The sequence below is a fragment of the Idiotropiscis lumnitzeri genome, chromosome 14 (genome assembly GCF_059441095.1).
Source record: "Idiotropiscis lumnitzeri isolate Australia: NSW breed Sydney's pygmy pipehorse chromosome 14, RoL_Ilum_1.0, whole genome shotgun sequence".
Lineage (NCBI taxonomy): Eukaryota > Metazoa > Chordata > Actinopteri > Syngnathiformes > Syngnathidae > Idiotropiscis > Idiotropiscis lumnitzeri.
Genome location: NC_142404.1, coordinates 13,097,362 through 13,115,204, shown reverse-complemented (window position 1 = coordinate 13,115,204; position 17,843 = coordinate 13,097,362). Strand labels below are relative to the sequence as shown.

The window sequence follows — 17,843 nt, the reverse complement described above, 5'->3', positions numbered from 1 at the left end:
TAAGATATGAAGTGGCCATTTTGTGGTGTGTGGTGCGAGTCGGCATGCTATCTTTGTCTGATCACGTTAAAGCTCATGCAACACGGCAACTTCAAGCAGGTCTTTTGAAAATAAGTTGCAAAGTCTGCCTTATCACGAGCTCGTTGGGGCAGCATCTCCAGTAATTGAAAAACAATTAAAAAAAAACATTTTTCCATTATCGGCACATTTTCAGAGTAAAAACATCTGAGTTAGAAATCTCAAAAACAAGTCATCAAAGCTGATGAGATAGTGTGCTTGTGCATGGCTACAATTTTCCGCAACACACAGCCCTTAATTTCTGGACATACGACATTGTAATGACCACTGACTAATCACCTCACATTAAAAATGGTGAAACGAAATGTGACCGCATCATCAGCAAACCAATGAGCCACAGAATATTTATAGAGTTGAGTTGCTGGCACAATTGTTTTGATTATTTATTTTTCTATGAAGAATATTTTTTCCCGCGTAATGCGAAATCCAATGTGATACATATTAGTGGGGGAAAAGAAAATCAATGGGGCGTGAGGCAGCATAATCATTTGGAGAGACACTTTAATATTCAAATGCCTCTTCCGGTTTTTGAACTTGAGGTAAATATATTTAGTTGAATTTTCACAACATGATTCGGAAACAATGAGTGACCTGATTGAAGAGTCTTGCGAGATTTGAGCCCCTTGAGAGGCAAGCGCCGTATGGAGGCAGTGAACTCAATCCAATTCACTTGACAACAAGCAGCAGATAGCGAACAACTCATAAAACAAGAGGCCTCAAGCTGATTAATGCCACACCGAGTGAACTGTCAAACTAAACGTAAAAGCAAGAGAATTACTGCACACGGTGAGTATTTAAAATAACCGCGTAGTTTTGTCTTGGGGGAAGTCGGCTTAGATTGATGTAAACAATCAAGGCAAAACGCCATTGAAATACAAAAAGGTTAACATCAACAGTCGCGGGTTTATCATCTTTTAGGCAATGGTGAGACAGATAATACTCACGAGAATATATTCTTTTTCTATGAAAGATGACACCTTACTGAGTCACTTTCAGGAGTCGGAGTAGAAGTACTATTCTTCGTTTTGTGTCGGCATGATTCTATTATACTGCCTCCTGGTGGCCAAAGCGGGCACACCAGAAAGAGCAGCGCAACTGCTAAAAAACTGGACTATTGAAGTATTATTTTCCTTATTAAAAACACCAGCAATGTTTTCTAGGGAGGGGCACGATTTAATGATTTAATGACATTTTTACTCATTTTAGTGAGCAAAAATGAAAATTAGGTTACAACTATTGTGTCGGATCGAATTAAATTCTGTACGTCCTGGTACCAAAACATGAATGGAAAGGACACACGTGTAATCGAATATCATCTAATATTTTCCAAACAAGTATAAACAATTTAGATGAATTGGATATCAGTAAAGAGAGTACAGCATAAACTATGAAAACTACCCTGAAACTAATTTTGTCAATTGATGATGTGCACATGCGTGTCTACCCTACACCCAAATAAATAAATAAAATAAACAAGGAAACAGAGGTAAATCAAAACAACAATAAAGGTTCAGACTCCCAACATGAAATTGTTTGTCCAACCTTCCAATTCAAGAATAGCTTCAATAATGTATGCTCACGACTACCTGGCATGCAGGTTGATGGGCAGGCCGTCCATTCACTGAAGGGTGTCACAATGCAGTCTTTCATGCAGGGGAGAACACAGGGTTGGATCGTTTCTGGACGAGCAGAATCTGGGCATCTACACGCACACACAAACAGCAGTATTATATTGTACTCATCCTTCAGGCGATGAGTGATAAATGTCCTGAGTCTTGCTGGGAACAGGACAGTGCAGGGAAACAAGTGCCCTGTCCTTGACATCACACATCTCCCCACAGGAAACATGATTGATTATTAGTCCCGCTGTTTGTACGAGCCCAGGCAAAATGTCGACAGATTTATATGTATGAAAAAAAATAAATAAATAAATAAATTACAGTTGTCTCTCATATGATGCTTGGCAGAAAAGCATTATAAACACGCTGAAAAAAAAAATGGGACAATAAAATCGTAAGTTGTAGCATTGAGATAAACAGTCATTGTGCAAGCCAAATACGTAAAAGTCTAAAATACGTAGGTGGTCATTTTTAAGGGAACAAAAAGTTTTGAAACATTTTTGGTCTGACTGCTTTACCTTCAGAGTGTTCAAGGGTGGAGGGTCCAGTGTATGAACGCATGAAGTGAGGATATCAGAGGAACAACTGCAGGCCCGTGCTACCACGGGAATATAGAAACTATTTTCAACTAAAATTATATGATTTTTTTCCCCGTCTTTCTTTCTCTCCCAAATACCAAATACCTCCCTTGTAAGTTACAATTGAACATTAAAAACAAAGTTAGCATTTAATGGGGGCTTCACTAAATAGGCCCTGTAAAGTTCTTGTAAATTTGACTTATCACAGAGAAGAATTTGTTGACAACATTGCCGAATATGAATGAGTAAAAAAAAATAAGGCAAATATATGAATTAAGATTGAAAAAAAAAAAAGAAAAACAAAAATCAAGCCATTGCCTCCATTCTCAAAAGTTGCCACGCCCAGTTCAAGTGTCAACAGTCAATCAAATACCTTCTCAGGAAAAAAATGGCTGCTCTTTAGTCCAGCTTCATACATTTTAATTGTAACTTCTGCCGTCTAGTGGAAGAACATTTCATTGTTCTGCATGTCAGTATATGTCACTGGCAAAGAAAGATTAGCAAAGATATATTTGTAATTAGTATATTTAAGGACAAATCAGGTGAAATTTGATTTTTTTTATTCAGTGTGATCTCTCAAGCACACTGGTTGAGAATCACTAGCTTAATTATTCCAATAGCATCCTAATGAGGAGAGAAAATGCCATTGTTGTGTCTAATGCCTCCCTCCCTAAGGAAGGTCTTGTGATCATTATTATGGCCAAGGGATGAATTACTTCAACGCAATCCAAACACTTATGGCAGTTTTGCTAATGTTTGACAAAAAAATAAATAAATAATAAATAGCCGACATGATTGCCTGAGTTTATTGGTTCATAGCACTTCTTAAACAACTAACGTGAATGTGCATTTTCTCGTTTACAAGCCTAGCGTCAGCAGTCTACTATTAGCACCAATAAGACCCAGGGGACTCCCGCGGCAAAAATCAATTCAAGTTCACAACATGCCAGCTAATTAAACCTGACAAAAGGAAGACCACGCAAACATGTTATTCAGCTCCAAAGACACACTGTCATCGCTTTTAAAAGATCATCACTAATATTTAACCAAAGGACTTTTCTTAAGAGCAAATCATTGCGTCGCATATTCGATCTGTTTCAACTGCCACATAGCTCGTGTCACATATTTATGAGCGTCCGTTGGCAGTATTTTGTCAATGCTGCAACTTTGAAACCTTTCATAATCCATGCGGATATGTACAGTAAATCATATGCTTTGATGTCTTCATCCACCAGAAGCTTCACACACACACTCACTCACTCACACAAACTCCAGGCGCAACTCCCCCCCCCCCACACTAAGTGGCTTTTCTCGACCTAGCAACTGAGATCCAGGTCTCACTTGAGACTCAGCATGATGCTCACATTGTGCCAGTAGCAGAAAGTCAGCAGGCACAAGAACGTGATCAAAGTACACCCAAGTACGAGGAGCGGCATGCAACTTTCCTTCCTCAACTTTATCCTCCTTCCCTCTTTGCAGCGATGCATGCCAAAGGGCACAGCGGTGCAACTGGGCAGCTGGGGAATATTGTCAGCAACTCCGAGAATATGGCGATGAGAAATGCTGTAGCTGTGTAAAAAAAAAAAAAAAAAAAAAATGTGGTGTGGAATATTTATTTAACCCGTGAAAGCTTTAAAACAATGAAAAACGTGTGTAGGCCGATTTAATACACAAAAAAATATGTGGTTTGTGTCATTTTTTAAATAATTGTCCTCATTGGGAATGCCATGAAGTAAAAATGGAAAGAAATCTGGACTTGGTACTCCCTTTGCGACAACAACAAACAGCAGGGAAGACCTTCTTGAAAATGTGTTTCTGTGGGAATCATTTTCTATTCACCCAGAAGAACATTTGTGGCCTGAGAAAAGCCCCGGCTCAAAAAAATTGAGGTCGGAAATCTATGCACGTTGTTGCTCTGCTTGCCTTGCTGGGAAGTGTTTTATGCTGGAGCAAAAAAAAAATGGAAACGAACCAAACTGTTGCCACAAAGTTTGAAACATTGAAGACCTTGTGTGAAATCCAAGTAAAGTAATTAAACAAAAAAATAAAAGCTGCTTTAATTTTTTTTATGGTGTATATGCAGTAAAGTAATAATTTTGCCGAAGATGCAAGACAAAGTAAAATCCATTTTTTCAGCTCGTATTAGTGATATTTGATTGACAGTCGAGTGGAGAGTGGTTTCAGTGGATTCATCAAAACCCAACCTCAGCATCTGAGAGCTGAGGCAGCAGCTTGATTTTGTTCATTCTGAAGCCTCGTTTGATTTATTTGATTTATTTATTTATTTTTAAAAACATTTAAATGCGACCGGGTAGTTCACAACACTCTGTGTGATTTATCAAATTTAGAAGACATTTACTTCCATTTTACGGGGCTTTAAGCCTCGTTAGAAGATCCACAAGAGCCGCCGCTCGCTGCGAAAAAGTATGAAGAGGGTTCTAGATTTCAAACGAACTGATTTAAATTCAATTACTGAAAAAAAACAAAACAATCCAATACAAAGTGAATATAGTTTATCTAAAACACACCACATTTTCCAGTTCTGGTGAACCGAGCTGCAGCCGGGTTTGAGCAGATGCTAATTCTATTGTCTTATATCCATAAATAATCCAAGAACAAAAAGCACTGCATTGTCCGTGATTAATGAAACGTGATGCAGGGTGTTTTACATTAGCGTCATCTCTGCTCAAGGACAACCTGTTGCCACATTGTCGACTTCCATTGCAACCTCTGTATTTGTGCGGGAGATTGCACAAGGGGAAGGAGTTAAAAAAAAAAAAAAAAATCGCTTCTATAATTCAGTTTAGAGCACTGTCAATAATATATGGAGCTAAGGAAGGGGCAAAATTTGATGAATTATTTATACATCTTCCTGGTGTTAGCATTAGCATTGTTAAAACAACAGTGTGCGGAAATGTGTTTAGAGTCGTACCAGCGGACTAAGATAAAACAAAAAAGTCAATGAATACAATTTCACAATGAAATACCACAAACCTTGACAAAATGAGAAGTAAGAGAAGACAGAAGAAAATGAATCATTTAAAAAACAGATTACTCAATCAAAGCATTTGATTGTCAGGCGTAGACGCGTCCAATACAACAAACAAAAAGTGTGTCGAACAGAAAGAACAGATTGTACATCATACCTTTTGCTGACAACAGATCCACCATTCATCTTCATACAGGTGACTTTCCGAATTTGGACTCCCATAGCACAGGTAGCGGCGCTATTCCGGAAGTAGGTTTGGTTTCGATAGGCGGTATCGTTCATACAAGGCCCCCACGTTGAAGCGTCCCAATAGAATATCAGGCAAGGATGGTCATTGCAAACTCGCCACTCCTCCAAAGCTGGAGCTCCTGGACACGCTTTCCCATCTGGGCCAAACAAAAATGCATTTCAAAGCCAGTTAAACTGCCGACTTGCAGATGTGGTTCAGGTATAGCCGTAAGGATAACTTCTAGTACATTTGTAGCATTAGATACAAGTTTAATTCATTCTATGATTCCTCCCAAAAAAAAAAACTTGGAAATGTGTTTTTCTAAAAAAAATAAAATAAATTGCACTCTATTATATTGTACTTTATAAAATTTAGGATGTAAAGAATTAATCAGTTTCCGCATCATAATTAATTAATTGTCACTCCTTGTGGTGTGCACGACATGACCACCACCGTGCACTGTAATACTCAAACAAAGAAGACTTTCACAACTACTTTAAGTGAAACGTGAGTGGAAGGAAACGTTGAGCGATTCTTTTAAATAGATAATCTGTAATGATCTTTATGCCGTTAAATTAATTTGAGCCACTTTCTTGAAGAATTGTTCACTAGATGCCAAATTGCTGCTTGTTGTTAAGTGAGATAAATTCACTGCCATCATACAGAGCTTGCATCTCAAATATCTGCTTGCAAGTCAATGCAAAAAAAAAAAAAATGACCAGAAGATGTCTTTTATCTTGAAAATCTCCAGACTGGCATTATTGTATAGCTGTCATGAATTTATAGCATGCAGACATTTTTAAATTGATTTATTTTTTTCAAATCTGAATGAGATAATCCAAGTTTTGATGACCAATTTTCTCAGACATCATGTCACATTTTAAATAAGACATTTCCTGGATCTTCTGCCATTTTTGGAACACGTATTTAAAATATCCATTTATTTTAAATATTCACTAAATTCAGTCGCGTGAATTTGTCAGTTGCAATCTGCTCGCTGCTCAGACTATCGAAAATTGAATAACAGTTTATTCCAAGCGGTACTTCTTTCTCAGAAAAACAAGCCAGTTGACTGTTCAACAGATCAATGGGGAAGCACTCGCCAATATGTTCCTTTTGTGCCCTTGACACTTTACATCTTGGAAACATGCTGTTACCCGTTTGGCCCCGGCCCTCCAGTTATAACGGAGTCCAAGCAATTAAGGCCAACCGCAAGGAAAGTGGAGGATGCAGGCAGGGCCATATTATCACAGTGAGAATTTTACTTGGAGCAGAATGTCAGACACATTCCCAGTGTTTTTTTTTTTTTTGGGCTCCACCTGCCAGTGTCACATTTAACATTTTGAGCCGCATCTCAAGGTGTCGTCAGGGCTAAGCAGTGAAGGTTTGGAGGGCAAAACCATCACCTCTGTGCTTGTTGCTGACAGTTGGAGAGTAGAGCTGAAAATGTGCACGTTTGGGGGGCGTGCGCGGGGTGGAAAAAAAGTATGCATAGTTCTGGGAGAAAATCTAATCATGCCCAAGCATTACCTTTTCCTGGCAGGGCCAACACAGTGCGTGTGCGACTTTGTCGACCCTCTGCTGTTTTCGAAGCACAACTGTGCGAGCAGGGGGACCAGGAGGACCAGACGCTTACGACGCAGTCAGCAGGACAAGCCACCTCGCAGGGCGCCTGGGTTGGGGGAGGCTCTTCTGTACAGTAAGTAACGGGCACATCCTCACCTGGGCAAAAAAAGTGACAAGAGAAGTCGATGAGAATTGAAGCAAAAAAAAAAATCAAATGGCCATTCCCTAACTTCTGGAATCATTCTTATAAGAAAGAAAGAAAATATCACACATGGGAATTTGATCGGCTTAAATAGCCTTTATTTTAATGTAAAGGCTAACGAGTGCTGCAGTGTGTCCTTGAATATTTATAACTGCTCCCAGTTAACTCTTTGCCATGAAAAAAAAATAGTGATTCGTTTTCACAATACAGCATTTGTCCAAAATTGGCCCGTGATTGAGGACCACTCGAATCTCGAGTCAGATCTATTCAAGAGTAAAGTCATTCCGATAACATGAGACATCACCCAGAGCGGTATCATTTTTCTCATTTGAACAATTCCCCCCAAAAAATTTATTTACAATAACAACCCAAGGGCAGATTTGATACCAATTTGTTGTTTTATTTCCTCTCCAGGGGAATATTCGCCGGTGCAAAAGAAGAACAGTTTAGGGAGCAAATGTGGATACCACTTCATTACAAAGATATGGAAGACTCCTTTAGGGATTTTGGAACCGTTTTTTGTCCATAAAGCGACACTGATCTCACTACATCCACTAAAATAGCTGCAGTGTTTACAGTGAAGCCATTAGTCTACGAGAGGCATTGATAAAATCCCACAGGTGACATTGGGGCAATTATATAGTGAACAACAACTTCTGACCAGTTTAGAATGGATTTTTATTAGGGCTAGTTTTACAACAAACAAATAAAATGTGTCGGCTCATAGAAAACAACGCTGGATTGCTTGAGGCGTATACGACTTTGTATGTAGGTATGTAAATATGCAAACTAAATGACACAATCAATTTTTGTGGAAAGGACGCACATACAAATACACAAAAAAAAAAAAAAACTGAGGAAATATGCAAACATTAACATCTAAAGTGGCAAGCTTGTGTGTGCTACTGTGAAAGACAAAGACAACATCATGGGTGGGAGAACTCTGCAAATAGATGGCTGCCCTGAGGTCCTTTTGCAATATTAATACAGAGAATGGTAGTTGGGGGCTCTTCACAGATAATACCGCCCGCTACGCGCATACCTGTTGAAATGATTTTTGTTCTGCTCGCCCACCCACGGATAAATCTTTTTAACTGAGGTAGTTATGCTTAATCCTCTCACCTTTGCCTGAAAGCACATAAACACATCCGGTCGATGGCCTTTATATAAAATTAAGTAAATAAATTAAAAAAGGGGCACTTTAAAATGAACTGTGGTTACTATCAAATGGGTTCACAGAAAGCGATCAAGAATCACAATTCATTTTCGGGGAGGTGGCCTGTATACGCTTTGTGGCACAGTCACATGTATGGACATTTAAACGAGTCAGATGATTGTTACAGACTGATCCCAAAAAGTTAGCACAAAAAAAAAAAAAAAAAAAAGTTCAAATCTAACTGCGCCTTTTTATTTGACTTTCGATTTGTGATTGCCAATTAAACTTGCACGTTTTCGAGAATGGCGCTTGATCAAGTAGGCCTAGAGCGCATCACCTAAAGAGCCAAAGGAATCGCGTCGCTTGAAAAACAAGCACGCAACACATACCGTACAGTCTCGATACGTTCACTCAATTTTGCGATAATGAAGGTGTCACTACTTGAATTGGTGTGTAATCAGTCGTAATTTCCATCAACAAAGAGGCTCTGATGAAGATGTACAGACATTTTTTACAGCAGCTGTTGATCTGTGGACACTGAGGACAACATCTTGTCTGTGGGGTGAATTGAATTGGCAGCCGGCAAGGCCAAGAGAATAGATGGAACACAATGTAATTAGGAGTATGTTCACATCGTATATTGCGAAGATTGAGGCATTCTTCCGTCAAATAGCCCGGAATAACCCTGCTATGACACTCTTGGATGGGCCCCAGAATCAATTTGAAAAGTCTATGCTATGAATAGGTGGATGCGTCTGAAATTAACGAAATTTAGGAAACAATTCAAGTAGAGATTTAGTTGAGAGAGAAGACAGATAACTGAGCGAGTGATCCATACAATTTTGATTACTGAAGAAGAAAAAAAAAACAAGCGTTGCAGAGTGAAGTTTCAATAACTGATTAATCACTAGATTAATAAAAAAAAAAAAATTGCATCAATAAAGACATGAATTATACGTAGATCATTTGACGGCATGAAAATGCGTTGACGTTTTGTATTATTTTAATTTAATTAATTAATTTTTTTATTTATTTATTTATTTTTTTTTATTCGGCAAAAATCGTCTGATTTTCCTTTAATGGGGGAGATTGGTAAAATTACAGTTAGACTCTTATGGTGCCCTGACTAAGAGGAAGATGGAGATGCTGGGAGCGCACCAGTTGTGTTTAATGATGCAGTAGCGACAAAGGAGATTATTCAACTTGCAGTCTTGGTCAAAGAACTCTGGGGAGAATTAAAAATATCTTGGGTGAGGAGGTTGAGTCAAGTACGTGCTCTTTCCACACGGAGGTGTCAGCTGAGGTGATTCAGCCAACTAATTTGAATGCCTCACTGGTCCTTTATCTTGTCATTTTCTTTTTCTTTTTTTTCCCCATTATTACATTGACTCGGCTCCAAAGTGGCCCTGACTCTGGGTGGGAGCAATTGGCTGCACTTGAAGGGTCTCGCAAGTCAATGCAAAGTGCACTGGTGATCAACATGTCAACATTCTTTCACACAAATTCAAGTCACGCTAATTTCATTCTTTTTTTTTTCATATCCACCAAGTCGTCTTGCCTGTCAGCCTGTCAAAAATGATTAGACTCTCTAAATGGGTGATGTAGGACAATTAGTTAGCGCATGGGCAACTAATGAAGGAAAAGAGTGAAAGGGTCGAAAGAATCAAGGATGCAGAATTTTCAACCTTTTAATCTTTTCTGTGACGATGAAAGCAGTGATTGCCACTTGATGAATAATGCACGGCTTCACATTATAAATTTATCGTAATGTTGCACATAATATTACTTGTTGAACTCTAGTTTAATTGTGTTTTTAAAAAAAAAAAAAAAAGAATTATTCATTTTTAATTGAGCTCATGCATGATGAACGACATCTAACTTTTTTGCAACACACTATTCAAATCTTTTTTAGTGGTTAACAGGATCAATAACGAATGGAAAATACACACTAATTAAAAATAAAAATATACTAGCGGAATAAGTCAGCGCTCATTTGATCATTAAACATGAAGACACGTAGTGAGCAGCCCAGAAAAACTTTACCATGCAGAGCACGAAATGGCAAGTCCTTTAATTAAAGAAGAAACTATACCTTCGGCACTGATGCACTTTGCACTTTGGACCGCAATTCCAGGACCACAGCTGCTTTGCTTGGGTGTACATTTGCCTTGCTGAACTTTCCACAGGTAGCAAGCAGGCTCCTCACAGGGGATGGACTCCACCAAATGAGGGCAGACATCCAGTGGACTGCTGGATGCCCACAACACATCTCTCCTCCTTTGTATAAATCCTGACAGAGAAGAGCAAAGGAGAGGTTGGTATAATACATCATCAAGCATATCTGTCCACACATTTGGTCCTCCCTCAGTTTTTATTAGATCAGATCTTCTTGTGTTGGCTCAGCTCTACTCCTCTGTGGTCTGACGAGACAAAGAGTGGGAGGGCTCTTTGCTGTTAAGCGCACAATGTTTGGAGGAAATCATCTTTACAGGAAAGAATGGTGGCATTTTATATAACTTTTAAAATTCTGGCTAAAAAGTTGAAAATATACCAGTGATTTAAACAAAACTCCTTTTTGATAGCATATTCAAGTTGAAAAAAAAAATTAAAAAAAAAAACTGAACTGACTGAACAGAATGTGATTCAGCGTTTTCCAGAGTATTTAAAGTGCCAATATCGTTTTATAAATAAAAGTTCACCAGTAACAGGCCCTTTGAGTGGCCACAGCAAGCAATTCTACTCGAGAGTATAATTCACAGCGGTGAGCAAACTTATTTGGTAATAAACCTCCAAAAAATGTCATTAAAGAGGATGAATCATCTGATGACATTTTACAGCAGCATTGATATATAAAATATCTCCATAATGCAACACAGACAAACATATTGCAGCAACAACAAGAAAAAAAAAAAATCCGCTTCGTCACAAAACTTTCTATATGTGACTTGAAAGTCAGTGATATATCAATTAAGAAACCTATTTTTAAAAAAAAATGCCCATCCCTTAGTTGTGACTATATATTATAATACATTAGGTTAACCATCTATAAAGCTGTAATTAAAGTCATTCTCTTTCATATCAAATATATACACACTTTGCTGATTGGACATGACTTTATTGTTTACTCGAAAATAACTAATAATTCATTATTGAGGGTTTCCAATTCCTTGATGACAAAGAATAATGTCGGGGATTAAATAATGTAAACTCGGCGCCGACCACCTCTGTGGGGTATTTCCACCATACTGGAGCTGCAGCCACATTCATCTTCAGCTTTACTCATTTTAACAAAGCCCTGACATTTGGCACAAAGGTCCTACGTTATTTCCTTCCACAGGTGGAACATCTAATCTCCAGGAGGGTCAGAACCTCCACAATACATCCTCCAACAATCTACTAATATCACCCGCTGGTTCAGGAAGCTGATCCGAGGTTGTATTGTCCATGAAGCCGCTTGAAGACCAGAGACGGTGTGGATCGATTGCAGCAATGCCTACTGCTGAACCCCGAAAAAAAAACAACAACAAAAAAACTATTTTGGCGCGGGTGTAACGAAGAGATGTTAATAATTGATATGCCTCGTGGTCATGCTGGTTATTTCAGGCAGGTGATCAACAGCACTGTGTTAAGATACAGCACTCCTGTCAGCCCTGTGACCTCAAGTAAAATAATTACAAAAGCTCTATCAAATAAACCCCGTAGTTAAATGCATTTACATCACATCACAGTCAAAGGCGGTGAGCGTCGGGTAAATCATCAAAAGCATTCCCTGCAGGGTGAAGGTGTATTTAAAAAAGTTTGCAGCTGACAAAGCATCGATATATTTAGTTTCTTCCTGTATACTGGGATCACTTTGATTCAGGGTGGATGTTATGTCCACATAAAAAGGCATTTGCATATGGTAATGACAAACTACAAGGCAATTGTGGGCGATCAAATGCCTTTAGTCGTTTCTGGAAAATCACTTAATTGCACGTACAGTGGCGAGAATGCCAATCAGTAGAAGGAATTCTTTGTCAACCTGGTTGTTAATCAAAAATAAATACGTGGTTCTGGTAGACTGGCAGAGAGACGAAGAAAGTGGTAAGACGAGCAATACCTTCACCGATGCATGCAGGCCCGGTGTATTTAAACAAAGGGCGGTTTGCGCCGTGGTGGGCTTGAACACAGTCAAGGTTATTCACGCCAATCAAAGTGGCTCCTCTCCTTCACTTTAAATATGGCACACTCAAATCTCGCGTGGAGACATATCTGCGAGCCATGCGTGACCGGAGCATTGTCATTGTGCTTGGTCAGACGACATAAGCGGGTACTTTTATCACGCTGGTGATAACTGCTGTCGACTTCACTGTCCGTGGACATCATGTATCTATCGATCTGCACCCTGATGGTTCGAGGTCGCTGCTCTGCGTCTGTTTGGGGGCATTTTTTTTAATTTCCCCAGTGTTAGATATTCCCAAAGAGTTTCAGCAAAGTCTTCTAAAGTCCAAGTCAACAGCTCAGCTGATTAATTGTTTTTCCTCAGGCATGATGGTTTCTTAAAATTCAAATTCGAGGTACGAGATGAGGCCAGAGAGACTAGGACAGGATGTGATTTTTCTTATTTAATTGCAAACTTCCCCCCTTCAGTCCCCCTTGGTCTTTACCAAGGGTTCAATCAAAAGGGTACAACATTCCAAGAACTTCAAGCAAACACAGAGGATCAATTTTATGGCAGGGCTCACTTCTTTGGATATTGTATCGGTTTCCTTCATGTGCTCTGGGTCTACTAACGCCAAAATACAATGTGTCACTAGAGAAAGATGTGCACAACAGCAGATGTCTGCGTCTTCCACACCTTGAAATATATTAATGACACTGTCTGGGAGACGAGCTGGCGCGGTCCCACGGAGACCAGTGTGGGCACTGACCTGAACAATCCACACTTCAGTCGATCCCTGGGGGGCTTTCATGCACATTTACGCGCGGCAGCGATGAGGTCGTGCTGCCCTTTTAACAGCGGGCTAACACACCAACAGCTTTGGCACTCGAACACATACTGTAACATGAAATGTAACTCACACTGAATGCCAAGCCTGTGTGAAGGCGGTGACACACCTGTTCACCTGCTCCAAAAGGCACCATCCTGCTAGACGCTCGTGCATTACACACACACACACACGCACGCACACGCACACACTCAGGAACCATCTTATCCATCCCTTACAACCACCTGGGGATGGAGAGCCGAGGCACCGGCGCGCTCTCTTACTGGTTTTCATCAGTCATGGCTGGCTTGTTCGTGTGTTTTTTTTTTTGTTTGTTTTTTTCCCATGACAGACTTCTTCTCAGCTAGTCACTTAACTCATTCACTACCCACAGAGTTAAAAAAACAAAAAAACAAAAAAAAAAAAAAAACTGGGACTTTGACGTTTTTAGCCGTCAATGGCAGTAAGTGAGTTAATGAGCAGGAATAAGTATGATGCAAACATACTATTTTCCCATTCGGTCTGCTCATCCCACCTTCCTATCCATGCTTTATTTCCGGGGTTATTCTGTTTAGACGTTCAAAACATAGCACGCCTCTCAGATGAAATCATTTGTATGCGCAACGGCTCTCAAGTTTGGTTAAATCTTGTCGACTACATTGAAAGCACTCCGCTCGGTGACCGTGAGCAGCTGGTTGTAAATATACACGATAGCATTCAGTCGTGAAACTCTGCGGTAAATAGTTTCTATACTACGTGCTAATTTCCACATGTTGTCCATCTTTACAATTATTTATATCAATTCCGGCTCAGACGAGCTGCTTATTAGGAGTTTTTTTTTTTTTTTTTTTTTTTTTTTTTTAAATCAGTCGGATTGCTACCAGCTCACATCTCATCCAACAATATAGTTACATTAGTTAGCCGACGTGACTTCAACTAACGTGCAAGAATGTATCACATTAAAGTCAAGTAAAGAAAAAAATAGTTCAACATTTGCCCGAAGGCATACACTTGTACGGATGGCTACAAACTAGGACTTAAAAAAAAACGTAAAAAATACATACTAGCACGAACAGAAATGTAGTTATATTGTAAAACAAATTCGCATGGAAATAGTATAAAACACAACAGTGGTCAACAATCTTTTTTTCACCGCGGACCGGTTCATATAACGGGGTGCTGACCGCCGGCGGACCGTTATTGGGCCGTGGCCCTGTGGTTGGAGACCACTGCATTAATACACAGTCAATAATTATTTGAATCCAGTCCAGGCCAGAAAAATATTTTCACTCATATAACTGACTGCACCACTATCAAATATAATATCAAAAATGAAAAAAAAAATGTGCTTCTTATTTCGAAAGAAAGACAATCAGAAATAATCACACCAGAAACAATCCCCTTGACATCAAGTCGTTTGTTTCTCTAAAGTTTCCAAACCAGTCATAATCACCAAAGATATTTTTTGATCAGTACTCGAGTTCTCCATATTTTCTGAAGATGCCCAACCGTTTTATAATTCACTACCTTTCTTCCCCTGCGGATCTTTGCAGCGATCATGGACGCAGGCGCCCCAGGGTGACCAGTGGGAGAGCAGGCAGCGGTGCTGGCAGGGAATGGAGCAGTTCTTGACAGCCAAGGGAGCGACTTGACCCGCACACAGTCTGGCAGGCACCGGCCTGGACACTGTGCAAACACAAAAGACGCAGCTGCTTTAAGCAAAGCTCCAGCGCACAAAGGAGGCAGTGGAGCCTGTGAAGTGATTTTATGACGCCACTTGTGAGGATACACAGTCCCGTATGCCTGATTCTGTCGTTTGCGTGCCCGGAAAAGGTTCAAAGAGAGTGAATGTGATTTTCTTTTAATCGGGACTAGCTGCCAGTTTCTGGGGAAAAGTGGTTTTGTTTCATGTGTGGTGACATTTGTTAGTATTACATGTTGTCTGTCTGTAGCCAAGGAGACTGACCGATTTTCATCAATCTCGGGGAAGGATTTAACATCAGAACAGAGGACAAAAAGACATTAGAATTCAAAGTATATCACGGCAGATTTCACAAGTGATTTTATGACCTCAGTTGACGCGTATTCTCACATTTTGCTGTGACTTGTGTCGTCTTCATATTTTTTTTATTCACAATTGATGCTATTGGTAATGTGACTGTTTTTTATTTATTTTTTTTAATTATTATCCAACAGGCTGTTTTTACGTTTCCTGATAAGTGATTTTGGAGATGCAAAGATTCCACCCTGACAAACATATAGTCATCACGCTTTTGACTCAGTTTTATACATGTCATTACACTCAACATATCTCCATGCAACCTTCAATAGAAGATTATTCGTCATAAATGCATCTTCTGGGATGTTTTTACTTGTAAATCAAGATGACTAAATTAATATTTTAACAAAAAATAGTTTGATTAAATAATCAGAAATACAAAAATTCATTCAAAGTCGATTGCGGTCTACTGGTTATTAGCATGGTATCACTTAGATGACAGGTGTCAAACGCTGGCCCGCGGGCCAAATTTGGCCCACCGTGTAATTATACTTGGCCCGCGAGGCGATATCAAATGACTACTATACCGTTTTACATTCTATATAATAATAGAAACATTCAAAATGATAATAGTAATTTTTTAAAAACTAAAAATTGTATTGCATTAATAAATGAAATAAAAAATAATTTTAGAAAAACCAGCATTTATATTGTTTTTAAAAAATTCAATGCTGGCCAGCGGCTTTGTTCAAGTTTTACTTTTCGGCCCACTGTGTATTTGAGTTTGGTGTAGAGCTTCGATTGTGCTTTTGTCAGAGACCAAACGTGAACTAGCACGTAAACCTGACGCAGGTTAACATTCACACGTAGAGATAATGGCTCTGTTTCACAACAAATTAATGCTCATGTTATTTCTAGAGGGAAGAATGATTCTCTACAACAAAGTGAAAATATTTTCCCCCTGCCCACAAAACAGGAGTTTTTATTTAATCTAATATCCTAGTTTGATGCACTTCCACACATCAGTGAATATCACATTTCCATTTAAATGAGAGCCCAAAGAAAGATTCAGCAAATGTCCTTCCTGCAAAATATCTTCTTGCCCCGAGTCATTTTACATGATGTTTGATCTTCTGTGTAGAAATAACATGCATGCTTAAACACATGGATAAAGTGCATATTACGCATATATCGGCTTTGTTCCCTAAACAGCGGGCGACAATTACGGGGCTGTCGACGTCCAACAGGAGCAAATTGTTTTTTGAATAAGTCGCGCAAGAGAAGCGCGCCGTGTTGAAGGCAGAAGCCACATCGGTTTACACCACCTGAAGCTGTGCCAGGGTTGTAAACACAGCAGCTTGTGTATTGATCTTTGTCCCACAGACCACAGAGTGCTTCATTGATATACTAGACACTGAAAAAAAAAAAACTCTGACCTCCAAGCACTTTGTTTATTATATGGAACAAGGCCGATAGATTGTATCTTTATTTTTCAATTGGACATGCTCACTTGCGATCAATCGAGCTGCAATTGCAGGATGGGTTTCTCAAATTTGAAATAATATAAGAGATTAATTTTTATTCTCTGTGACCATACTCTCAAAGGTCTCAAATCTCAAATCATTTTTTTTTTAATGTGATGCAGCTCCTGCAATAAGACACAGTTCAGTAAACCTCCCTCCATCGCTGGTTCTGGGATCGGGTTCTGGTGTTTTGCTGATTTTATTTTTGTACAGTTTATTACTTCATTTCGTACTGCCGCATGTTTATTTTGGATGTAATTTCACCGTCAACCACTAGATGGTGGCACACTCTTTAGTTTGACTGCATATTAGGAAAAAGAATGAAAACAGAAAGTTAAACTCATCTTTTTTCGTGAAGATTATTTCATGTCACATCCTCTTGAATCTTGTTTTTATGCCTACAGAAAGCTGTACAATATTTTTGCGTGATGAGGTAAGTCTGATAGCCGAGGTGATGAAGTTACTAATGTGGCGTGAGGTTGTGGTCTGAATGGAACGTAGCCTGCCTGAGGGGAAAGTGTTGAATCCGATCGGCACGCCCACAGGTTCTGGAGACGTACGGGTTCTGAATGGATTGGAGGTTTTTAGTCTCTAACTTTCTCAGAAGCTTCTCAGTCTGTTGAAGCTGATGGTTGGTTCGCACTTGTTTCAAGTGTCAATAATTGAAGTGTTGAAAACGCCAGCTATATGATTTTGGGTGCTAAGACACATCCCTGTTGAACTCCACACACAAATACTTCCGCTTTCCCTTCAAATGTGCATCATCACACTTTTACTTGTGTGAATAATTGTTTCAGTGTCTTGCTAAATTGTTTTCTGAGCTTTATAGTCTCACCGGGCCACTAGCACGGCCTCAGATGTTTTATTCTCCTCACAAACATGCTCCCCGAAGACTGCTGTTTTTACAACAGCTTATCCAGCGAGGACAGAGTGACAC

The 17,843-nt window shown here is 39.4% G+C and overlaps 1 protein-coding gene across 4 annotated transcripts in view; it reads right to left on the bottom strand.

Annotated features, from left to right (window-relative positions):
* Positions 1-17,843, bottom strand: part of thsd7ba (thrombospondin, type I, domain containing 7Ba) — a 171,601-nt gene that overhangs the window by 44,001 nt on the left and 109,757 nt on the right. For 3 of the 4 annotated variants that reach the window (XM_088315438.1, XM_088315441.1, XM_088315439.1), the window contains 5 exons: positions 14,912-15,070; positions 10,510-10,707; positions 7,024-7,215; positions 5,422-5,650; positions 1,662-1,780 (listed from right to left, as the gene is read on the bottom strand). In XM_088315438.1, coding sequence (XP_088171564.1) covers positions 1,662-1,780; positions 5,422-5,650; positions 7,024-7,215; positions 10,510-10,707; positions 14,912-15,070 — 897 coding nt within the window. The remainder of the gene's footprint in view (positions 1-1,661; positions 1,781-5,421; positions 5,651-7,023; positions 7,216-10,509; positions 10,708-14,911; positions 15,071-17,843) is intronic. The other variant, XM_088315440.1, reaches the window with a different exon arrangement.